General features: G+C 44.0%; 1 protein-coding gene across 2 annotated transcripts in view; it reads right to left on the reverse strand.

Moving 5' to 3' along the window:
* Positions 1–26,276, reverse strand: part of EZR (ezrin) — a 49,347-nt gene that overhangs the window by 15,652 nt on the left and 7,419 nt on the right. The window contains exons 3-7 of one of the 2 annotated variants that reach the window (XM_047733298.1): positions 8,692–8,775; positions 3,657–3,752; positions 2,577–2,851; positions 1,872–1,955; positions 834–980 (exon numbers count right to left, since the gene is read on the reverse strand). In XM_047733298.1, coding sequence (XP_047589254.1) covers positions 834–980; positions 1,872–1,955; positions 2,577–2,851; positions 3,657–3,752; positions 8,692–8,775 — 686 coding nt within the window. Of the gene's footprint in view, positions 1–833; positions 981–1,871; positions 1,956–2,576; positions 2,852–3,656; positions 3,753–8,691; positions 8,776–26,276 lie in introns of those variants that run through there. The other variant, XM_047733299.1, reaches the window with a different exon arrangement.

Genomic DNA, 26,276 nt, shown 5'->3' on the forward strand with positions numbered 1-26,276 from the left:
GTGCGACAGCGTCAGCCACCAAGTAGGGGCCCCTTCGGGAAGGCGAGAGAGAGGGTTCCTGCGGGTCTGAGAGCACAAGCATCGGAAAGGAGGGGCGAGGGGAGGAAATGTAGGAGACCCAACACTCAAAGGCACAGGAACCACCATGGAAAAGTTGCTCTCACCGAACGAGAATGATCTGTTCCCTGTGCATCTAGCTCACCGGCAGCAAACAGGCACATTCGCAGTGTTTGTCAGCACGGGGACAGCCGAAAGCAGCCAGGAGGGAGGGCCTGGCTTACTCTCTGCTGCTCCTGCAGACCTTACTCAGCACACACACAACTAACATGCGGCCATTAGACACCTCTCATAGGGTCAGAGGATTTAGCTAAATTGTCCACACATAAGCCACTGTTTACAGATGCATCTTAAGGACTCTGATAGCACCGTAACTATTCTTGGTTGGATTAGCACAAACTTTAAGCCACCAGCATGGCGAGGACTGCCTGGGTGGTATCTGTGGGTGTGCCCGTGCCCACGGCAGCTGGTGGCAGGGCCTCAGTGGGAGGCCAGGGTAGGCCTTCCTGCAGGTCTGCTCTGTGGGGTCGTGGGTCAGTGCTTGGCACCGTGCTGGTGGACAGGCTATGGTGACAGGAGAGAACAGTGCACACCTCGGGCCAACCTCTGATACAATGTGGCCACTTCACAGTTGAAAAGCCCTTAAAGATTCACACACTTGGGCTGGTAAGCCACCAGGGAAATACTTAAAAATAAACTGTGTTGACAGTTGCTGTTTTCTCTCATTTCCAACCCAACACCTCACCAACTGACACAAATTATAAAGTTGAACTTACTTATCATCTTTCTCATAAATATTTAGTCCGAGGGCATCAACTCCCAGCCAAAGGTCTGTTCCTTTCTTATTTTTTATCTCAAAATAGTTGATTCCATACATTTCCAGGTCCTGAGCAATCTTCAGATACTCCAGCATGGCACTGTCTCTAGCAGGAAGAACAAACAAGGACATGGTCATTTGTGCCACTGGATCCTGAACCACAAAACCACCTCGGTGGCCCCAGAGGATATAGCCCCACAGGCAGCTCCAGTAGGTTTGCCGACCGCCAGCTTCACTGCTGTTCCTCTGGTGGCCATTCACACCCAGACCCTGAGAGTTCCTGGGCCCTAACCACTGATGTACTTCAGACCTGCTGAGAGCTTAGCTGACTCATGCTGGTTTCTCTGGACTCAGATTTTCCTTTCAGACTGTCCTGGAAGCAGTCCTTCCCTTGCCCACATGCTGCTGCAGGGACTCCAACTCTCCATGTCATTAGCAACCACCACTTAGGCCTTGAGCGCTTTCCTTCCCCAGAAGGTGCTCGGGACAGACGAGAGCTGAAGGACGCTAGACTGTAGATGAACTGCTGAGGCTGGGGAACGTGTGCAACTGCTGCTGATGCCCCAGGTGAGGGTTCTAGGCCAACAGAGAATCTGGCCATTTCTTCCACCCAACAGCCACAGGTCACATCGTTCCTCCTTCACGCCTCCTTCTTGCTTCATTAATAGCAAGTGTTTCTCACTTGGGATCAATTTTTTCCCATTGTGAACAATGCTCCTGCCCCCTGACTAAAACAGAATTACTTCAGACACAAGACCTTCTCTCCTCTGGAAAAAGCAAGGGAGGCTTTAGCACCTGAGGCTTAAACTGCTTTTTCCCCAGGAACGAACACCTGGCTTTAAGATAACTCTTCCGAGCAACTATTCCCTTTCATTGCTCTGCCACGCTGGGGATGAAGCCCACGGCAGTGGCTCCAGAAGCCAACCACCCCGAGGACCCTATCTGGCCTCAATGCCAAGGCAACTCTCTGGAGAGGCAGGAGCCAGCCAGCACTCACTTGAGCATCCCGTGGTGCTCGGCATGCCACACCTGGATCCGGTCCTCCCACTGGTCCCTGGTGAGCTTGTGCTGGTCCATGACTCTGAATTGCAAAGAAGGCACAGGACGGTCACCACAAAGGGCCAGAAGAAGCAAGCAGGAGGCCACCACCCACCTGCAAACCTTGAGTTTTCTTTCAAATAAAACCACCACAAAGAGTGTTTATACTTCCTAATATGCAGCATTTTGGACGACTAACAATTTGAGAATTAGGATCTAGAATGAGACATATCTGGTCTTGCTGGAAACATTTTTAAAAGGTATTTTATATTTTAACGGGACTCTTCTTCCAAGATGGGTTTAATTTATGTGACCATTAGTGAATAAAAACAGATTTAATGCAGCCAAATCATTATACACCAGGGAAAGCTAAGAAATGTGATTATGTATATAACACAGCTGCTCTTCCGTCCCCTTTCCTGCTATGTTCTTTATGACAGACCCTATACAGGCAGATCGGTGCCTGATAGGAAGGCTATGGTAGGTCAGTGCCTACTAAAGGCCAGGGCATGTGCCAAAGCACACAGATTAGAAAGTGCTACAGTCCCCGCCTCAAGGAGCACCTACCCTTGCCCTTGCTGACTGCTTCTGCTAACACATACCACCTATGCCCTTCAAGGATGCAACCACTGCTCTCATCCAGGCCTGGACATCCCATGCTCACCTTTGTGGGATCAGCCGCTCAGAGCTGAGGTACCCAGACTTATGTGTTTCTTTATTATAGTCTCCAAATTTGGCCTGCACTGCATAGGAGCCCAGGAGCACTGCTGTCTCAGGAGGGCAGTAAATCTCATCGCTGAGAATTCCCTCCTTCACTTGGAGGAAGAAAAGCTTCTGTGTGATGTCCTGGATGAGCTCCTCAGACACATCTTCGGGGTAGAACTTGGCCCGGAACTTGAACTGGAGAGGATTCTCCTTTCTCACCTCCTGTGCTGACACCTGCAGGCCCATTTTTAGAAGATAACATTTACTCCAAAGTCACCTTTTAGCACATATGACAAAAAAAGGCCGGCTGAAGTCCTACTGCCCTCCTTAACTGAAGTCCAGCAGCAGGCAAACAGTGACCCACCAAGCCACCTAGTGCTGGCCCCTAACTTCTGGGGAGATGTTCCCAATTCCAGAGAACTCAAATTTAGAAACAGCCTGCCTAGGGACCTGTGAACCTGGCATCTGTTCCACGGCCAGTCAAGCCGTGGGACATGGAACTTACATTTAAAAACTACTCACATTCCCTCCCTTCCAATCCCTAAATGCCCCCAGACTTACTATAGTAATATGGGAGGAAGACACAGGTTTGGGAAAAGGGACATTTTCAAATTGTGTGGAGAAAAGACATTTAAGCTTATTGGTTTTCTTTAGTTGTTAATGGAATTATTTAGTCTTTGAAGTTGGAAGATAATCTATCACAGGTTCAAACAAAGCAGTAACAGGTTCTTACAAAACAGTGAATGATTCATAGTTTATAAGATTAACAATCTCATTGGGGAAAAAGAAACTAAGGTCAACTAAAAGCTACACAATTAACCATCATATGCCCCAATGAGTGAGCAGTAAGGAGAAATGCCAAATCTAGTTTCCAACCAATATCCCCCATTTACTGGAAACCTGCAAGCTTTTTTGTCTGTAAAAACTTTTACACAAATAATAAGAACAAACAACAAAAGAGTGAGGTGCTCCAGTTTCAAAGTTAACAGAGCAGACCAACAATCAAACAACAGCCTGTAAATAGTTAACTCGGACTTACCTTTTTATCAAGTTTCAACCAGGTAGGAAATCCTTTATTATCCACATACTGGAGGCCAAAGTACCACACTTCCCGAAGGCCGATGGTCTTAACCACCTGTGTGAGAGAGACGGGGGCAGGGGCTGAAGAGCCAGGAGCACGAGGTGCCGGCCGCTCAGAAACGCCCTGCACGCCTCTCCTACACCAACCTGACAGGAAACCCAATCTGTTACTAGCAGAGGTTATTCCCCCCAAAGCTGGGAACAATTTATTTTTAACATGCACTTGAGAGGATTCAGGATTAACTTTAAATCTCAGAAAACCTCAAGATCTTATAAATCTTGTAATTTCTCACTCCTACTCCTCTGTACTCCATTAACTTTCCTGAGGAAAGACACCCAGCTGAGTTAGCACACCATCAGGCACCACCCAGGGGACACCAGAAAGTGTGTGTCCCAGGTGTGAAGGTCTCCTGTCAAGAGTGCCCACACGGAAAAGGTGTTGCAAGTCAACCAAGTGAAACAAAGCAACCCTCGCGTCTCCGCTGGTTGCCCGTCCCTGCTTCTCAGTCATTTTGCCTAGGCCTCTGCTTAACTAGGAAGAGGGAAACAGCAGTCCCTGGAAAGGTGGGAGACAGATGGTGTGAGCTGCCAGGGAAAGCGGGGAGATAGGGGGGTTATGCTTCACACATGCCAAGGGGTGACTGCAATTCTTCCAACCTCTAGAAATTTGAAATTCTGATACAGGAAGGTAGAATTCAACCCTAGGTCATAGCAAGGATTTTGTATTTTAAAATTCTCCTCAGGGTCACCTGGGTGGCTCAGCTGGTTGGGCATCCTTGATTTCAGTTTGGGTCGGGCTCTCAAGGCCACACTGGGCTCTGTGCTTAGCAGGAAATCTGTCTGAGATTCTCCATCCCCCCACCCACCCTCCTCCCCACTGCCCCCCATCAGGTAGACATGTGCATGCTTTCTCTCTAAACGAGTAAATCTTTAAAATAAATAAATAAGATTCTCCATAGTACCAGAGGAAGTCTCCTATGGGCCGCTACAGACCTAACCCCACATTGGTTATTCTTGTGTCTCAGAAACAGGAAAGCAAAAGCTGCTGGGGACATTTGCTCAACATTACCAAGACCAAGTCCCAGAGCTCTGCTGCACAGTTTCAGTTCCATGACATACAATGCTAACCCTTTATAAAAAGGTTACCATTTTTCAAATACATGGCTTCTAACACATTTAAAGGGTAAGAGGTCTGAACACATGAGAAATGACAAATCAGCTACCTGAAATACTTGCTTAAATAAAGTCTGAAATTCCAAATAAACTCCTGCTCTAAGCCGGTTTCCTCATCCATCGGGGGACCAGATGCTCGCTGGAGCTCCAGGGGTCTGTTCACCACACACCAAAGAGGGGAGGCAGGGTTCCATCATAGGATGATGTGGAAGAACCTGGACTCTGCTGTGAACCCTGCTACGTCTTTTTAGGATAGCTGATACGAAGACCAGGTTTTCTGTACCCAATCCTGCAAATTTCTCACTCCCTATAAATCTCCATCTCAACATTTGGATATAAAACCCGCCCTGCCTTCCTCTTTGGATTGTTCCAAAGTTGCACAAAAAAGCCCCATATACATAAGCAATCTAGTCCTATATTCCATCCACTGAACTGTAGCCTTAGCCTGGGTCCTAACCAGTTGAAATGATTTCCTATCTGCTTGACTTCCCTCCCCATCCCAGTTAGACTCTCGCTCATTTCCATGGCCACAATGCCGATGCCTCTTCTCCCTCTGCTCTGATGCAGCCAGCCCCCTACATGAAGCAGAACACAGACTGTGGAGCAACACCGTGGTCACGACCCAGGGCTCTCACTCACTCAGTGACAAGCCTGTCCCTAGGCACCCAGATCTGCCAAGTGTCTCTGTGGCATCTTCATCTCATTCCAGGATAACTGTCTACAGCATGTTTCAAAGCCTTACTTCTATTCCAATGGCTTCCCCCAAATGGTGCAATTGAATTTAACCTGCTTTCCTGCAGTCCCTTCTAAAAATCAATGCTAAAGCCCTCCTTACAAGGGAAATCCAATATTCCTGGAAAAAAGCACCTCACCATTCCCTCCAATGTCCTTAGCTCACCCTAAAGCTGATATAGAAGCAGAATATGAACAGGGGTGGGGTCTATTTCTTTATCTCTGCCTCAGTGGTGTTTTAAATGGCAATTTTGGAAAGGAAAATGCAGGGACAGGTCTACTTAGCTCAGTCAAGTGGCAGCTGATGATGGAAACAACGGGCACACGAGTCACACCCTCTTGCCACCTCAGGAACTTTGGTAGCGGAGAGGCACTGCTAGGCCCTCCATGGGATCCCTGGACGAGATTCAAGGCGTGGATAAGCCAAGAGCACTGGGGTGGGGTTGGGTCAGTTACTGCAGAAGAAACTGAAGTAACTCACGGGGTGGAAGGGAAGGTTCAGACTAACCTATCTCTGAAGTCTCTTTCAGCCCATTCCATTTAAGGACCATGTTCTAGTGACTGGTAGTCTGGCCCATGAACAACTTTCCCAGACCTAGAAGGTCATCAGGTAAGCAACAGAGAAAAGGACACAGATTCTAAAGACATAAAGAAGAAAACATGCCCAGCCTGGTTGGGGTATGGGGAAAGAGCCCCAGAAGGCACCCAGGGTGTCCACTGAGAACTGTCCTGACCACCCCGAAGGTTAGATGTTCTCTGTGGAATGTGTTACCTTGGGAGGACATGGAAGGATCAACAAACAGATCTTCAAAGAGACAAGCATAAATAAGGACGGCTGGACACCGTGAGCGGCCTCTGCCCCGGCCCCGGCCAGCTAGAGAACCTTGGGAAATTCTTGTCTCTCTCTGGGCCTTGATATCCTCACAGACTTAGCCATTTCCCAGGTTGGCTCCAGCTTTAACGTTCTCAGATCATGTGGGATTTTTCACGACGGGTACACCAAACTGTAAAAAACTCAATGGGAACTCTGTCAAAGAGGCTTGTGATCCAGGCCTTGTTGCCAAAGGCAGAGTTCAGGGTCTCTCTGTCTCCCACTACTTCCCTTCCCAGTATGATTGGTGATGGGATGTCATTACCTGTCTTGGGGGGGGGGGGGGGCTGGCCAAGATTAAGGCAGGAAACATGACTTGGGAACAGAGAGGTCAAAGTGGGATTCAGGGGGCTTGACGTTCTGGGGTGGGGAATAGTAACAGGTGCTTGAACAGGATCGTTCACACGACCAACAAGCTTTGGGATAATTTAGATACTGAGCTTATCAAAACTTGGCATGCTGAGTGGATTTACGTAGTTAGCACTTTTTAAATAACCTGTGTCTACTAAGTTCAGGGTCCATTTTTTGTACACCCATTAATCCAGCTCCATGCTACTGGCAGGAGATAATCTAATCTAAGAAAAATACCTGGCTTAAAACCAGTCCGAACAACAGACTAGATGTGACTGTTCAGCATTTAGGAACACAGAGAGTTCTACCCACACAGCTCCCTGGATGGAAAAGTGGAGATAATCCTGGGCAATACGCAGCTCCCGGCCCAGCACACGAGTGGGCAGTTAACAACGTCTACAGAACTGAACCACGGGACTGGAGTATTTGAAGAAGCAGGCAGGCTTCTCCAGCTCTCTCCACTCCTCACCCCTTCCAAAGGACCCCAAGGAGCAGACAAGGATCTTCTAAGAGATAGCAGCCTTTCTACCCTGAAAAAGTACCATGAACTCCTGATGGCCTCTTCCCATATTTCTGAGAAGCAACATGTGAATGGAACAAGGCAGACTGAGGCAAGGGCAACAAAGTGGCTGAGACATTAAAACTCTAACCCACCTAACCTAGAGTTTCCATCCCTGCTCTAAAAATTGCTTGAGGGCAGCCCAGCACTCATTTATATGCAAGAACTCTGGGGTGACGGGAGGGCCTCCTACCCATCCCTGTTCTAACCACTGACCCACGTGGCATTCAACTGGCTCCATTTAACTTACTTCCGGATTGTCTTTCAGGCGAAACCTTTAGATTTTTGTCCCAAGTTCTGCCTCACCCACCGCAGTAAATGCCTTCATCCTTATTGGGTAAGGCAGAGCCAGGGATGACCTCATCACAGCAGCAGAGGGAGAGGGGAGAAGGTGTCCCCTCCTAGGGCAGGAGGTCTGACGTGCACACACCGGAACCGGGATGTATGTATATGTGTGTGTGTGTGTGTGCTCACTGGGTGCTCAGTTTTGGGCTAAGAAGGAGGTTTATCATCAAGCACAAAAGGGAATCACGAATACCTTCTAAATCTGCTGGAATTCTACCTCCCACATTTCCTAATTGGCACCCACTCCCATTTCTGGGTTTGGTGCTAGGGTACAGAACATCAACTCCCTTATGAGCAGGGCCTCTCAGCGAGGCAGGCTATAGCTCAAGGGACCTGTAAACTCATGCCTGCTCCTGTTGCCCTCTTGGATCCTTGTCCCCAGAGCAGAAGATCTTGTTCTAAAGCTTGGAACTGCTCCATGGAAGAGTTATCACAGCCAGCTTTCTCAGTGGCTCATGACTATCCAAACTCTACATTCACATTCAGGTCTCGGGAAGAAACACTTGGAATGTAGACGTGCTCTGGTGCCCAGCTCACGGAAGAGCATCTGCTGACACCTGAGTGAGCTCACAGATGCTGCAGCTGGACATGGAAGCTACGACCTGCTGGGTTCCAGCCAGGCCCTCAGTCAGTGTCTGACCCTCGCTGCACCCTGACCTGCTGACCAGATGGCAGGAGATGCCTGGGGTGACCCTTGGGGTGAAGGGATGGGAGTCAGAGTTTCTGGATATAGCACTGCGCTGATAAAGACTTCAGAGCTTTCCCTGAATTTCCTCTCACAGGGCTGTGAACACTCTACTTCTGCGGAGTGTTTACAACATGTGAACCCCCTGGAAGGAGGGAAAATGTCCTCCCCTATGAAAAGAAGCAAGCAGCAACCAATACACTCAACAAAATGCTTCAGATCTGCAGAAGTATTTTTCCTAATTGGGAATTCTCTCTCCTAAGCTCACAGAGACCAACCTGATCAAAAAGCTGTTTTCCTGTTGTATTTGGCTGGATGGCGAACTCCAGCTCCGCATCCATGGTGGTAACTCGGACGTTGATCTAAAAAACAAAACGAAAGGAATTATACTTAACTGAATGTTCCTTCCTTGTAATAATCTGAGCCTTCCACAAAAACTCGAAGCTACTTAGCAACACGGTTAAGAGTAAATTCCTCACTAACATCCATTCTCATGCTGTAACACACACACACACACACACACACACACACACACACACACACACACACACACACTCATGCACCAAAGCCAACGGCAGACAGCTGATAAGTCCCAGCACTGCACACAGTGTGGACTCAGATGTATGCCCTCTCTGCTTTAACAAGACACATTCACACTTCAGTCTAGGTGGTTTTTCTACAAAAATACTTCGATAACCATTAGTGTATTTTTCCATGTACCAGCTCCTACTGACGCTTCTAACAGCCAAGGAAGCACTGGTGGGCTGGTGAGCTCCTCAAGAATTCCGACCAAGGCAGCAAGTGAAAGGAGGAGAGAAGGAGCAACATACTAGCATGTTTAGAAACACTGGAAACTAAACAGTGAAAAGAGAAATGGTCATATGACTGAAGATCCATCAAAGAGAATATCTTGCAGTAATTTAAAATGCCAATTATGAAGATGGTAGTAACATGGAAAACTGCTTCAGGAATGAAAGACATGACAAAAAAAAAAAAAAAAGGTACACCCCCCCCACTACAAACCTGTGAGAGCCTGTAGGCAGAGGACAGAAGTAAAATGTGGGGATGGACGTATCATGGAATGGTCAGGTCATAAGGAATGGAGGTAGGGGTGAGGAGGGCCCTTAAAGAGGTCTCTAATTCCCATTGAGCTTTTTGTTTTTTAAAAAATTCACTTCAGGGTAATCCAAATTTATCTCTTGAGAAAATTCAAATTTACTAGCCTATGGAAAACAGAAAAATCTACTTTAAATCACTGTCCCAAAGGAAAACAGCATACCCACTAATGCTTATGATTAAGAAAAGTTTGCTTTAAAAAAAAGAAGAAGAAAAAAGAAATGTCTGCTTTTAATAATTTTTCAAGTAAAATACATAAGTAGCAAGACAGACATATACCCTAAAATCTTCCTGCTTGGATGCAAATATCAAGAGGACAGAGTAATAGGACTAAAACTTAGCTGACAGAGGCCCAAGTGTCCAGCCAGTGCAATACACACATTCAGTACCCACATTAGTCCTGACTTTAGAAACAAAATCTGCCTTCACGGACTGTTTCTTCTAACCCTCAAGACTGATTAACTAAGAGATACTTTGACACAAATCCACCCTCTTTTAAAGGTTCTCTGGGTGACAATAAAGAGAAGTGAGGTATAATTTTCTAGAATTTCAAGAAAAGTCTCCCCTCCAATCCCCTCCAAAAGTCTCCCCAAACTTGTAAATCTCAAGTTTACAAAGATGAGGCATATTTTAAATTCTTCAATTATATTAAAATATAAAAACTTCAGTTTCTTTTCTTGCGGGCAATAATTTTTTTAAAAAGTCACAAAGTGGCCGTTATGAAGCACAAAAGATACAGCTTTCTCAATTATGGCCCAGATGCACATATTAGAGATGAAAAAGCAGCTCCAGGGGCACCTGGGTGGCTCAGTTGCTGAGTGTAATTCCCAGATCTGATTTGAGGACACATCATAATTTTTCTTTTCAAAAATGTCACTAAAATTAAAAGTCAAGTTAGTTTTATCAATATATGTGTATATTCATGTATGGTGTATGCTCTACAATCTTGAGCTAAGAGGCTGAGATGAGAGAAGTCATGAACCTAAACAACACGTGGGGGAGCGGTATGTTGGCGGCCCGCAGCCAAGCTGCTCTGCGTCACGGCTGTGCTGGGTCCTGGACTTGTGACTACCCTCACTAGTGTTTCTCACAGGGGCATGACCAGCACTCTGGGCGCAGGTGTTCCTTCTGCAAGACTATCTCAAGTGCATCCCTGAGCCCACCTACTAAACACTGGTGTCCTCAGTCACCAGGGACCTAAAAGTGCCCCCCACCACTTCCACACGCTGAGAAGGGAAGTTGCTACCCAGACTAAGGACCACAGCAGGGCGCTGACTTCATCAGAAGCAGGTTGAGGAGTTCCATGTTTGTAGAGCCTGTTACAATTACTTTCAATTTTATAGATTTTTAATAATGAAATACAGCATAAACTTGTATCAGTGTTTAAAATTAAGCTTTTACTCAGATGACAGGACCATTTATATACATATTTTGGTCCACTTATTCAGGACTTTAAAAGAAATCAGACTTGAACAATTACGAATCAGAAATTTAGGATCAGAAGAAATCAAAATTGAACAGTATCTAAATCTCAACCCTCCCTTTTTGAGAGAGACAGAGAGAGAGAACACGCATAAGTGTGCACATGCACTTGCTCTCGAACACACTCCCATGAGCAAACAGGGTGGGAAGGGACAGAGGGAGAGGGAAAGGAAGCCTCTTAAGCAGGCAGGCTCTCTGCTCCGGGCGAGGCAGGCTCCTCGCCCGGAGCAGAGAGCTGAGCTAAAATCAAGAGTTGGACACTTAACCAACTAAGCCACTCAGGCACCCCCCCCGCAACTCTTCTTTTAAATTATCTTTGTTTTTGAGTTTCCAAGGTAAGCAATTGTTTTGAGACTTGGATGGAAGCTGACGCTCGTATTTGCAATGGTACACAGAAATACAGTGGGCCTGTATGGTCCTACGTGATAAACGTGAGGATGGTCCCACCAAAAAACCAGAGGTCCATGGGCTTTAAAACATACCCCCCCACCCCCAAACCATGTGGAAAGGCTGGTAATTTTTATTGTCTTGGTATTTGCCCCCAGATCACACTTACCAAAGGTAACACTTGCTGAAGGTAACAAAATCCCAAAGTAATATGGGGTACAGGTGTATATACAGAATATGCAGTCAGTCACTGAAATCGAACTCCAAAAGGCAGTGTTTCTGTAAGGCCTGACAAAACACTGAAAACTTTTTAAGCATTCTGCCTTGTTTGTGGATGACGATGGTGACTTAGTTTTGCTCGCACACCCCCGCTGCATACACGCGTACATGTACACATACACGCGCGCATGCGCTCGCAGTTGACAGCGTAGAGGGTAGTTTAATTCAGGTCTCCTCCACATGCTACCCCAACTGAAGGCAAGAGACAAAGCCATATTGAAAGTTCTAACATAGGAGGAACCAGACTTAACTGTACCCCGCTAGGTGTAATGGGAATTCATAAATAAGTCAGATAATGGAGCTAACAACAGATTTTTAAACTCCATAGATTAAAAATAATGAGGTTCTTCTTGTTATATACTATGTCACAATTTTAGAATGAAACGGTCTTAGACCCAAGTCAAAATACTTTAAATAAAGATGCCTGAACCCATGCAGGGAAATGAGGTTCTAATGAGTATAATGCCTATTTTCCATACTGGCCACATTTAGCAGAAAAATCTTTTTGCCCTAGTAGCCTCACTTAGTAGGGGAGTTGTGCTTTCATTGCAGTAAGACAGGAGAGTTTCTGACTGCCTAGGGTATCAGTATATGCTGCTGGTCTGTATCTGAGAGAAATGTTTTAAAAACAAAAACTGGAATGAACTTAAATTTTATTTCTAAAATAAGAACAAAACCGGTCAGTAAAAATTCTTCAATCTAAGCTAAATGCCACGCGTGCTTTTTTTCCATGACTGTGACTACTGTTCCCCAGGTATATACACACCGCACTTCTAGAGAATGCATAGGTTGATGCGGGAGTTTAACACATAAACCTATCTTTGCCTTAGTTAATGAAAACCTAATTGTAATGTTGTCTCTGTCCTCCCTCTGCTTAATAATCTACTCTTTAAAAAATTCTCTTTGCTGTTCTTATGGATTAGCTCAGACCAAGACTGGGACACCACAAGCCAACGAAGCGTAATAGCTTCATTTCACTGTGCCCAGCCTGCCCCAGTTAGTGGGCACCTGGCATGCCTTTGGGGCTCACTCACTCTACAAGGACCAATCAAATACTTACTGGCTGCCCTGGGCATGAGGGAGCCCTGTGACAAAAGGACTCAGACCTCCACTGACCTTCACGCACTTAGAACAAATAGAGGTGCACAGGCATCTAATAGCTCCCATTCACCATAGTTGTTTCTACATAGGCCCAACTACTAGAATCCCTAGAACAGTCAGCCTTTCAAACACCTGAGTTTCTGGGCCTTAGCCCAAGGATCTGTATTTTTTAAAGCCACGCAAGTGAGGACCAGCTGATTCAGGGATCACTGAATGGAGGCAAGAAAACATAGTCAGGGGGCCTGGGTGTGAGAACTGGTGGTGCAGCCTGAGCACTTCCTCCCACCGGGCCTCACCCCCTTTAACTGCAAGCCAAGGGTTTGGACTCTAAGTCCTGAGGTCCTTCTGCCTCTGACACGCTAGGTCTAGAGTCCAACAGCACAAGGGGAGGTGTGGGGGTGCGATTAAAGGTAGAGCTATGAGAACAGGCAGGCCCACAACTCCTTTTTAGGAAGGTGTGAATGGACTGAAAAGATTCATGAGAAAAATAACCAATTGTGGTATTATTAAAAGCTGGCCAGGAGACTGTTTTCATGGGGAAAGGAAAAGTTCACACCTGTCTTCACATATCCAGGAGGGAAATGCAACTCTCCGGCTGCACGCAGAGAAGTACAGCTTTCACTGCTCCAAAGAAACAGGCACCTCTTTTTCCATTAAGAGAATGTAGAGGTAAAGGTGTTAAACCATAATCTGTTTTTTAAATAAACTCAGTAACAATTCACTTTTAAACAAAAATAAATCCACTGTCCCCTTTGCTTACTCTCCCCAAAACCTGAGAAATCATGAGCATAGTCCTGACAGCAGGTAGGGGTCAGGACCCATCTCCCCAGCCATCCCAGCCAATCCCTGCCCAGTGGTCCATCTTGAAGAAAGCCACTTCCCCTCATCTGTAAAATCAAGCACTGTAACTAGAAATGTTCTATCTGTAAGGGAGCTCCCAACTGTAACACTAGGACTTAAAACTTATCTGAGTGGCTTCTGACACCATCCAACTCAGTGGCTATGCTATTCTCTGGAACATCATCTAACTTTCACAGGGAGAGGGACAAAGGCCATACAAAGGGGGCTATTTTGAGGTCACATAAGTTAAGGTTGATTCTGTTTCCTTTTTCTTTAACAGGAAGAATTTTGAGTGTCTTTGCTGAGTTAATGTCTTTGTCACAAAATCCCAGAATGCTATCCTAGTCAGGATAGAAGTTTCTTCCAATATCCCGAAGGACCAGTAGGGTAATAGTTTAATTTTATCAAATTAGTAGTTTAATTTTATCAAAATAGTATCTAAAATGCCTTCTAAGAGTCTGAGAAATGTGATAAAGAGCTGACAATGAAACACTGTGTTTTACTTCCAACCCATGTGTGACTGCTGAACTTCTGGCTGCCAAATTACCTCCCAGTTCTTTCCCTTGTTTCGGTAAATAAATCTAGCCATGCATTTTTTTCCTTTGGGAAGTGCCCATTTCCTTCTGAGACACTATAAAGAAATGTGGTTTAAGATTACCTCTCTAATCACACTTTTTACAGATTTAACTCATACTGTATTAAAGACCAAGAAGGAAACATTTAAAAGACAAGTTTCTCCACAAACTTTACAGGCAAATAAGTGGGAAGGTCTCTGAAGACAAGATGGCCATCAGACCCAATTTTTGTAGCTAGAATGCGGCAGGGGGAAAGTTTAGTGATTGTCCTACAGACTTAAGACGCAGGAAAACCATTTAAAATAGAAAGGAAAATACAAATGATCGCTTTTTAATGTTTGAATTTCAGGCAGTGGATTCAGTGATAACAGGTTAGTCCCAATACTATCACACCTGCATTTACTCAAAAATTAGTCTGAGTAGAACTATCCAAGCACCACCAAGATTACATTAAGAGCTTGACCTTTCATAATCACTTAAAAATGTCAACGCTGTTTTCCAACATTCCAGCCCTCTTCCAAAGGTGCCACTTCAGCAACTTCCAACAGCTTTCAAATATTTGGATAAGACCTTTCAAATACTTAGAAATGCTCTGATAGGAAGTAGATAGAGTAAATGTTCTCCCACAAATGGGGGAAGCAGGGGAGTGGGACAAGGAAAAATTCTCACAATAGATAAGTGAGTTTTAACAGTTTTCTGAGATGCTATTTTGGTTTATGTAACTGAATAATTACAGAGACTACTGTATTTTGATTTTCATGTTGAGTCACTATGTGCTTTTTAAATTAACATATAATGTATTATTTGCCCCAGGGGTACAGGTCTATGAACCATCAGGCTTACACATTTCACAGCACTCACCGTAGCACATACCCTCCCCAATGTCCATTACCCAGCCACCCTATCCCTTCCTTCCCACCCCCAGCAACCCTGTTTGTTTTGTGAGATTGAGAATTTCATGGTTTGTCTCCCTCCTGATCCCATCGGTTCATTTTTTTCCTTCCCTACCCCCCACCCTGCCTCTCAAATTCCTCATTATCAGTATGTGCTCTTTTTAAATAACAGTTTTGTTGAAATATAACTTACACATAATTTACCCATTTAAAACGTGCAATTCAGGGGTTTTCAGAATTATGCAACCAGCACCATTATCTAATTTTAGAGTATTTCATTCCTCTAAAAAGAAACCTGGTGCCCATCAGCAGTCACTCCTCCTAATACTCCTCCCCAACCCTGAGAACCACTAATCTACTTTTGGTCTCCATAGATTTCTCTGTTCTCAACACTTCTTATGAACACATGGCCTTTTGTGAAGGCCTTCCATTACTCAGCACATTTTCAATGGAGATTCATCCATGTTATAGCCCTTACAGTGCTTCATTCCCTTTTTAATGGCAAATAATATTCCACTATATGGAAACAACACTTTTGTCTATCCATTCACCAGCTGATGGACATTTGGGTGTCTTACTAACACGAGATCCAGGTTGCTTTAGTGACTGTAAAATAGGAAACAGCTGGAAAACAATGTCACTGAACTAGTCAATTTGGTATTCAAATTGGTAATAAAAATTCCTTAGGAGGAAACAAAAATGAAAGAAAATTACTTATTTAAAATATTTTAAAGTAATCTCTACACCCAATGGGCTTGAACCCACAACAAAGATCAAGAATCCCATGTTTCTCTGACTGAGCAAGCCAAGCAACTCAAAAATGAATTCTTTTTTTTTTTTTTTAAAGATTTTATTTATTTATTTGACAGAGAGATCACAAGCAGGCAGAGAGGCAGGCAGAGAGAGAGGAGGAAGCAGGCTCCCTGCTGAGCAGAGAGCCCCATGCGGGGCTGGATCCCAGGACTCTGAGATCATGACCTGAGCCGAAGGCAGCGGCTTAACCCACTGAGCCACCCAGGCGCCCCTCAAAAATGAATTCTTAAAAACTAAAACTTTGTTTACTGTTTTTAGTTGTAAATGAAAATATTCCATTTTCAGGAAGAAGGTCCTAGTTCCCAAAGTGATGTGAACACGGCAGAAAACACTCTGAATCCTACTCTCCCAAGGCTTACTCTCCTGAAGCCAGCAATATTTCCAGCATCATGAATTCTAGTTGACTCCTTCACTGCACAATGAGGGAAAAGCACTGAGAGCTGTCCCACCAAGGAGCAGAGGTGAGAACCTAGGCTCTTGTTCAGGGTTCTCCCAAGTAAATTATGTTCTTTCCCCAATTTTTAAACAGGGGCTGAGCCTTCTGTTCCACACTTAACTTTTTTTTTTTTTTAAAGATTTTATTTATTATTTGTCAGAGAGAGAGAGCGCGAGAGAGAGTGAGAGCACTGGCAGACAGAGGCAGAGGGAGAAGCAGGCTCCATCCGAGCAAGGAGCCCGATGTGGGACTTGATCCCAGGACGCTGGGATCATGACCTGAGCCGAAGGCAGCTGCTTAACCAACTGAGCCACCCAGGCGTCCCTCCACACTTAACTTTGATGATGCAGGGCATGTTATAACTAGTTAGCACTCAATTTAAGTAAATAAATTATATATATACGTGTGTGTGTGTGTGTGTGTGTGTGTGTGTGTGTGTATGTATGCAATATGTATGTATTTTTTTAAATGAATACTATCTTTATATTTTAGACTTTCCCAGATTAACCTAAATGCCTCCAGAGCCCTGTCCATTGCTGCATAAAGAAACATGGCAGCATCAAGCATGCTTTATGAAATCTGGTGTCCCTCAGTAATGGTTTAGGATATCCAGCCAGCCGCACCTTATAAATTATTCCCTGGGCCTCGGTGCTCGTCTGAGGCAGTGATTTTCAAACCTGAACAAGCAAAGAATCACCTAAAGAGCTTGCTGACATAGTTTTCTGGGCCCCAGGCCCAGAGAGTCTGACTCAGTAAGCTGGGATGGAGCCCGTAAGTCTATGGCTCTACCAAGCTCACAGGTGAGGCCATCCAGGATAGCCACTGCTCAGCAGGGGAAGAGATTACTATCCCAAACATTCAAAAAGCCACAATGCCTTTTGGCAAAATTATGCATTTACTGTTACTATTTATAACCCATTATGTGAAAATATCTTTACTAAATTTTCATTCGCTAGAACTAGAAGTACAGTTGCAAACTTATGCTTGCATATCCCATATACTCCATATCCCAACAGATGGACCCCTATCTGGTAGTCCCTCTGGATCCTGATCTTATCTTTAAGATAAAAATCAAGTCATTATAAACGAGACTCCAACTCAATAAATCCTAACATCAGCTATGACATGCAGGGTCATTTTTCACAAGGACTAGCTAACAAATAACCGACTTCTGTAAAACATTACCATTAACTTAGCAAACCTTCACCAGCTTAGCACAGAAATGCAGACACATGAATTCAGCCAAGGAAAGCAACGTTGGAAAGCCACAAAGGCAAGAGGATTTTATTGTTTTGCTCTTCTCCCTCCACATCACAGGCTCTTTTTAGGGGGTCAAAGTAAAGGCTACTATTTAAAAGAAACTTTGTTTATACCAATGAAGTAAAATGTTTGTCTTAGTTAAAAGGGCATTGCTGCTCCCAGTAACAATGTTTATATAAACAACAAAATTATACAGGAGTAGTTGCCACCGAAAATCCATTGACCATTATTTTACACTGTTATAGTTTCTAATAAGCATATAATTTAGAAGATCCCAACTTTTATTCAAGGAAGACAGTCCAGAAGCCACCTTGTTGTTGTACGCCATTCTTTTAAGAATAAAGAGGCCAAAAGGAAAACTGACATGTTGCTATGGGGAGGTATTTACCAAAATAGCAAAACATTACTGCACAGAGAGAAGACAAATACAATAGAAACAAGGTCCTTAAAATACAATTTTGCATTAAATGGAGTAACGGCCACCGTGATCTGACTGATACTGCACTGGCACAAACACTAAACCACACATGGTTCCCCAGCCAGAGCAGGGGAGGCAGGGCTCCCTACTTAAACGTTCCCACCACCAGCAGGAGCCATGTGTCACCACATGCCCAGAGCAGGCTGGGCTCAAAGTTTAAAATTCCAGAAATACATGTTTAAGTGTTGGCTCGAAACACCAGACTTCTTGAGGCTTACTGACCTTTAGAGAACATGGAAATAACAGTATAAATACTCTCACGAACAAGATACTGCTAATGGCAAACCTGTAAATCTATGGATAATGACTTACAACATTGCTCTTCTTTTCTTTCAAGCTCCTCTGTATCTTACATTTAAACTACAGCCAATCACATCACTTTCTACGCTCTTCTCTTTCAAGATGAAAGAAACTGGGAGTGGTGGTGAACAAACTGTCTTGACTGTTAGGTGCAGGAAAATTTTCAGAGCCAAAGGAAACTAGTCACCTAGCTTTGCAAATGTAAAAGTCTGGAATTAATTAGAACAAAAATGGTCAGGCAGTTCAGTAAAAATACTGTGTATTACCATTTTGTCTGTAGCACCACAAACCACTGGAGACAGATGGGTAGGATAGATATAAAGCTCATATTCTGATAAAGTTTTCAAACAGTTACACAAAACTAGGACAATCTACTAGCTCTTTATTACCTAGTAATAGGAATAATAAAATCATCAAATGTTAGGGCTGACAAGAGTCCACTTGTGACAGCTGATAACCACTATATAGCACTTCTACAGAGTTCAAAGTGCTGACCCACAGTTCTCAGTAATTCCTATACCCTTCTCAGGAATCATGGATGGGTGGTCCCACTATTCCTGGGAGTATGAAGTACTGAAAGTCACAGAGAACTGGGTGATGCTGCTGGTGGCTGTTCTCTGTCTCCCGGTGCCCATCACACAGCTCCAGATACTCCATTCCTGGTGATGGTGGTCACTTTGCCAGCAGAACAATTCAAACTTGGCTACCTGTGGGCTGATGCTATCAGTTAATGGAACACTGAGAATGTCCTATAGGGAATATCTATCAAGACACCAAATGAACCTGCCACAATCTAGTGGCTTTGGCTGGGTCATTATCCTTCTGAATTAAAGCAATCCAGTGCCCTCCCCTCCTATTCCTTCTAGGGGTATAAAAAAGCAGTCACTGGTCAGTGTTTGCCCACATGAAAAAGTAAGGTCATAACCAGAGTTCAATGACAAATGAGCCACCTCAACTCCATTCTAAACCAAGTAGCTATCAGTCGAGCTTCTCAGTGCAGGTTAAGCACAGTCTTTAGTTTTACGAAACGTGAGTTTAAATTTTAACATGGAAATATGGGAGTGGGTATGCCAGTCCCCTACCTCCTACTCCAAGAGCGATATGACACCATGGGGTGGGCACCTACCTCATTTTAACAAAGAATTCAGTATCACTTTAAGGAATTTTGAAGGTAACTTAATCATAAAAGTCAGCACTACATACCCCTCACCTTTCTTAACTCTCCGAAAGTTAAATTCTCAATGTGCAGTGGACAATAATAGGGCAGGGTACTGGGTGCCTGGGTAGCTCAGTCAGTTAAGCAGCTGCCTTTGGCTCAGGTCAGGCTCCCTGATCAGTGGGGAGTCTGCTTCTCCTTCTCCCTCTCCCTCTGCCCCTCCCCCCTGCTCATGGGCTCCGGGTGCATGTGTACACACCATGCCCTCATAAATAAATAAATAAATAGGGCAGGGCATTGACATAAAAGCTGGGTCTTGGGATTTCCAAACAAGTTCCAAGTATCTATGTGTTATATTTTATATCATTTTTATGTAATATAAATGTATAGGCTGTTAAGTTGACAACTGAAGTCGTGACAAGGTCCACCTATTTTGTAGGCTGATTCTAAGTGGATACTGCTTAGTGAGAGGGGAAAAGTTATCCTCATTAACTACTTCCATTTTTTTTTTTTTTTGAAGATTTTTAGTTTATTTAACAGAGAGAAAAGAGGGACTGCACAGGGCGGGGGATGGTGTGGTGAAGGGGAGAAGGGAAAGCAAGCTCCCCACTGAGCAGGGAGCTGCCATGTGGGGCTAGATCCCAAGGCCCTGGGATCATGCCCAGAGCCAGGGGCAGACAAGCCAGAGGCAGATGCCTAACCAACTGAGCCACCAAGGTGTCCCTAACCACTTTCTTTTAAAGGCTGAGGAAACCTGCCTAGAAAGGTATATGCAGCCACCTCAACTTCTGATAATCAGCTACTAAAAATATTTGTTTGTATTTATATGGCTCTTAAATTCTTAAAATTGTGTCTTTCAATGTAAGTCAATGGTTTTAAATTCTCAACTGAAAAGTTGGTTCCAAATTCCCGGGTGAAAATTATGTAAAAGTATAGATATACAAAGCGCCCAGATCAACTAATATCCATCCTATAATTTCAGAAGCATGTAATGAAACCCCCAGTCTTTCTAAATGGCTCCTTCTGCCTCTGAAAGTAAGTCACTTCCTACCCCCAGACCCACTTCCTGCCAGGCAGGACAGTGGACAAAAAGCAGACAAACCAGTCCTGTTTGTAGTCATTATAACCAGAGCAAATCACAACCTCAGAGCTAGAAAGAACATTTTCCGAGCAGCCGCATTAAAAAAAAGGTCAGTCTCCCCTACTTGAAAACTGGGCTGGGAACATTTTGTGCTGAGCCCTTGCCACTGTTCACAGGCTCAGGCACGGATTCTGGAAAAGAGGGAACTGAGGCAGAAAGAAATAGCCTTCCAGACATCTGACAAATGAAAGGGTCATCACTCTCACCCAAGTTCTATCTATCTATCTATGCTACAGAGGCATACCGGGGATCAGCCGAGGGCATTTAAATCATACCTCATACCCACTAACTGTGCATTTTAAAAACTTTTTTGGTTAAGAGTCTGTTAGGTAGGAACCAACTTTATACTAGTTAATGACATACGCTCTATGTGTAGATTTAATATGGGCATGAAACTAGCTATGATGCTTTGACACCTGACTTAGGAGAGGGGAAGAACCAATCAAAGAATGTCACATTCCACAAAGAAATGACTTCCAGAAACATGGATGCTGTCTATACCCTTCTTTTCTCCCCACCCCAAGGTCACTTTCTCTTTAGCTTACTAGGCTTGTGAAGTCTTGATTCTGTAACATGTGATTTCAGTTTTGCTAAATGTGTCATACATACTTCAGCACCAATTTAGTTCACTGAAAAGGGAGGTTAGTTATATCCACAAACTTAGCATTCCGTAAAAGACAAAAGGAACAGGGCCAAGATGGCTATCACCTGCTCCAATGATTTTCTACTTCTAGGCTCAAAGAATACAGGAAATTAAAGGCCTGTGGATTAGACTTCACTACCCACCTGGAATGTACTGTTTTCTTTGTAAAGTTAGAAGTCCCTGAAGGGTTTTTCCTTTCTAACCTGGTGGGAGGGGAAAGACTATCAAAGAATGGAAATGTCCATTCATTAAGATAAATCATACCTTAAATCTTATGCCATTTCTTTGATAAATCTTTGTCCCTGGTTAAGATGACATGTGCAGTAGGGGTACCTGGCTGGCTCAGTTCCTAGAGTGTGCAAGTTGATCTCGGGGTTGTTGAGTTTGAGCCCCACCTTGGGTGTAGAGATTTAAAAATAAAAAACCTTAAAAAAGGGGCACCTGGGTGGCTCAGTGGGTTAAGCCGCTGCCTTCGGCTCAGGTCATGATCTCAGGGTCCTGGGATCAAGCCCTGCATTGGGCTCTCTGCTCAGCAGGGAGCCTGCTTCCCTCTCTCTCTCTGCCTGCCTGTCTACTTGTGATCTCGCTCTCTGTCAAATAAATAAATAAATAAAATCTTAAAAAAAAAAACCAAAACCTTAAAAAACAAAAAATCACATGCATATTGTGTTACATAATTTCTCCTGTAACGCTGGCTTTTCACATCTTAGAAAATAGAGAGCAAGACCCCAGAAGTTTAAAAAAAAAAAAAAAAAATCCAAACTAAATCAGCAAGCTTAGAAAATTCGCTTACAGAAGCAAACTTCAACAAAAGTTATTTTAAACCGCCTAGGGTTTCTGAAATTATACTAAGTCAAAAACAAAACACAACAAAAACAAACTCTCAATTTATACTTGGTTGAAATCCAGGATGTCAGATCCAGGCATGTAATTAGTAGGCGTGAGGGCGGGGGGCACCCTCCACAGCCCCCCACCCGGCTCAGGCAGCTCAGGTTTGCAGCACTTAGGTCCGCACCCCTCCCTCCCACCCACCCTCGGACCTAGCCCCAGCGCAGAAGGCAAGCCAGGCTCCGAAACACTTCCAATTTTCAGCTTCGCAAAAGCTGTCATTGAGGCAATGACCTATTTCCAGTCGGGGCATGGGGGCACTGAATAACCCCCCCATCCCCCCGCCAAGATCGTGGGAATAAAGAGTAACAGTGCAACTAGCTGGGAACAAACAGTTCTGTGTGTTTTCCAATCAACTGCAATTTTTACTGGAGGTCTCCTTGGATAAAATATGAATGCGGGAGGCGAGAAGGTCCAATCTGGGGTTAAATCAGGCACACATCTGAACGGAATACTAAAGCTCTCCCAAGAAATGTCTACTCGGAGACCCGTGGAGAGCAATCAGCAGGACCCTGGGAGGATTCTCAGGCCCTTACCTCCCCCTCCTCCCCCAATCCAGATCCCAGGGCAGAGATGTCCCTTTCCACTTGCCCTCCCGCCACACTCAAGGGTTTGGCCATTTGGGAAAATGAGAGCATCTTTCCCTTTCACCCCTATAATGTGCTTTTAAAAAACAAACTTTACTTTGTAAAATTTGAACATTCACAGAAGTAGAGAGAACAACCCCACCCCTGCTTTCACTCAGCTGGATGCCTAACATTCTTGATTCATCTATTTTTACCACCAGTTTAAAAAACATACATATATAAACACATATAAAATTAAGTATATTTAAATAAATAAATTTATACTTATATAAATTTGTATATTTTTTGGTGGTGTATTTTAGGCTGCCACAGGATTTCGACTGCAAAAACTTCAATAAGTAGCTCTAAAGAACTCTGAGTACATGTGTATGTTACACACCCACCATACCACTGTCATTTTAATATTTAAAATCCAATTGATATTCAGTTATCCCCCACCATCTCAAAAAAATCTTTTTATAGTTGAATCGTTCAAATTGTGTCATGCCCTCTGCAGCCTTGTCATCCCACTGTTATTTCCTAACTGCCCTGTTTGGCCAGTTTCTTAACAAACATCAAGTTTTCCCCACCCTATCTCCCCATCTAAGTCCCACTTAAGAGTCTCACCCAAATAGCAATGTATTAGGTAAGTAAGCAAGTACCTGAACAATAAGAAGCAGCATCTGTAATTACTTAACCAAGGCAATGAAACACCTCGACAAAAATACTATACTAGTATACATAATGCATTTCCATAAGTAAGAGGTGGTTCCAATATAGTATTTATGTTCTAAGCTTTTACCAAGTGATCTGTGGTTCAATTTTCTCTTTAAGAACATAATGAGGGGCACCCTGGTGGCTCAGTGGGTTAAGCCACTGCCTTCACCTGAGGTCATGGTCTCAGGGTCCTGGGACCCAGCCCTGCATCGGGCTCTCTGCTCAGCAGAGATGTTATCCCCCAAGGCAGGCCAAGCAAAGAGCCTGATGGGGGGGGCTTGATCCCAGGACCCTGAGATCATGACCCAAGCTGAAGGCAGAGGCTTAACCCACTGAGCCACCCAGGCGCCCTGTGGGGTTTTTTGTTTGTTTTTATTTCTTGCATCTTTCCTGGCCACAAAGTGAGATGCAGAGTGGTTGGAAAAAAAAAAAAAAAAAAAAAGAGCACCATTACTGGCTTCAAGAACAAACTTTTGGTTCTTGCTTTATTGGCTTTATTAAATTACTGCTTTATTGGTATGTAAGCATGCCTGCCTCATAGAGGGTATTCTGGGGCAAGCTTCTCAACCTCCCTGTGCCTGCCCCTCACCTGTGAAACTCTGTCCAGGGCATCGGCCACAAAGGTTCTGCTGAGGCCAGGCAGGACAGCCCAGCGCCGGAAGCTCCTGGCCCTGTGCCTAGCACGAGCACTGACTCTCCTCTGTCACCACAGAGGACAGAGTACATGTAGAGGCAGTCTACTTATCACTACTAAATTCTAATGTGATTAAAAGCTTTTGTCTTGGGGCGCCTGGGTGGCTCCATGGGTTAAAGCCTCTGCCTTAGGCTCAGGTCATGATCTCAGGGTCCTGGGATCGAGCCCCACATCGGCCTCTCTGCTCAGCAGGGAGCCTGCTTCCCCCTCTTTCTCTGCCTGCCTCTCTGCCTACTTGTGACCCCTCTATCAAATAAATAAATGATATCTTAAAAAAAAAAAAACCCCACAAGAACAAACCTAAGTATCTAACATAGTTAACAGGTAGAAGTAGGTTCTACTCAGTAAAACAAAGCAGGGTAAATAAAGGGTGGACAGTGAAAGGGGTTCTATTTCAGATGGAGTGGTCTAAATTAGGTATTGAACTATAAAACCATCTGCAGTCAGAAATTCATACACAGACTACAAGTCAAAAGTTAATTTCAAATTGTCAGTGATAATTCATTTATATAACCTTTGCCTTTCAACTCAAATATCAGATACAAATTGCTGTTTTATCAGGTGCCAGAAATCTGTCATCATACAATGGCTTAGCAAGTGTGACACAAGGTACTACCATTTTCTCTATAAATTAAGACCTGCTCAAGCACCAACCTTGCTTAAAATATCACCTCAACACCACCATGCCTGCTCCTAGGTGATGACAGCCTTCCCAATACCTGTCCAGGTATATATATTATCATCATATAGTATATTATTATGGATATAATATATACCCATATATATAATATGGATAACATATTTAACAATAATTATTTTTATTCTAATAGGTGTTGCCAAAATTTTTCTGTGAAGGGCCAGATAAATATTTTAGGCATTGGGGGCCACTGTGCTGTCCGTTGCATATTATTGTTCTTTTTTTTTTTTTTTTAAGATTTTATTTATTTATTTGAGAGAGACAGTGAGAGAGAGCATGAGCGAGGAGAAGGTCAGAGAGAGAAGCAGACTCCCGCGGAGCTGGGAGCCCGATGCGGGACTCGATCCCGGGACTCCAGGATCATGACCTGAGCCGAAGGCAGTCGTCCAACCAACTGAGCCACCCAGGCATCCCTGTTTTAAACAACCCTTTAGGAATGTAAAAATCATTCCTAGCTGGGAGACCCTACAAAAACTCATCACAGCTAGATTTGGCCTTGGTCTATACCATTCTAAAGTAAAAACAATTATTTACAATACTATCTGATGACAATTTTTTGATAGAGACAGTCCAAATCTGACTTTCAGGCAAAAACAGAAAAAAAACAGGATGTGCAAAGGGTCTTCAAAGTTAACAAAAGGTAAGCATAATCTGCTATACTTGCTGTTACACAGGCTGATCCTTAGGTGGTATCTATTCCTTTTTGTTATCAGTAAGTTAGGTCAAGGGCAGAAAATTTTCATTTTGCTTTTAAGGTTTTATCAATACATTACATTAAAAATGTAATTATTATGTCAATGCAGTCTCCCTGTTCTTTGAACCAGTACTGCCATTTATCTATAGGTATTAAGAAGAGCCTAAAAGAATGGACTGTGACTCACAAAGGGAAACAGAACCGCCCACTGACTGCTGTGGCCTTAAACACCCTTCTGTTCTTAGGCACTTGTGAGCTCCTATGCACCCCTCAACACCTATGAAGCAGCTCACTGGCTGGGAAGCCTTCCCCAGCTCTCCAGGGCACACTTTAATCTGCTTTCCTATGTACCTGTAATCATACTTTTTATACTGCATTGTAATTCTTTGCTTACATATCTTGACTCCCCTATTAGACTGAGAATTCCTTAATGGCAACAATGTATCTTACTTTTTACAGTTTCAGCCCCTAGAATGTAATGGCATAAAACAGGGCTTCAATGAATAAGGAAGGAACCCATATTCATTCAAATGGATGAGGAATTCTGACAACTAGAAGGCAGAGAGGATGAGAAAAAGACAGAAGTGTGTTCCCTTTCACTAAATAAACAAAATATTTCACATTGCTGTTTTACTTAGAAAGGCCTGGACAAACTCTACCTGGTTAATAGCAACTTGGAAACTAAAACCCTTCGTTATAGCTATCTG

This window comes from Lutra lutra, chromosome 6 (genome assembly GCF_902655055.1).
Source record: "Lutra lutra chromosome 6, mLutLut1.2, whole genome shotgun sequence".
NCBI classification, from domain to species: Eukaryota; Metazoa; Chordata; class Mammalia; order Carnivora; family Mustelidae; genus Lutra; species Lutra lutra.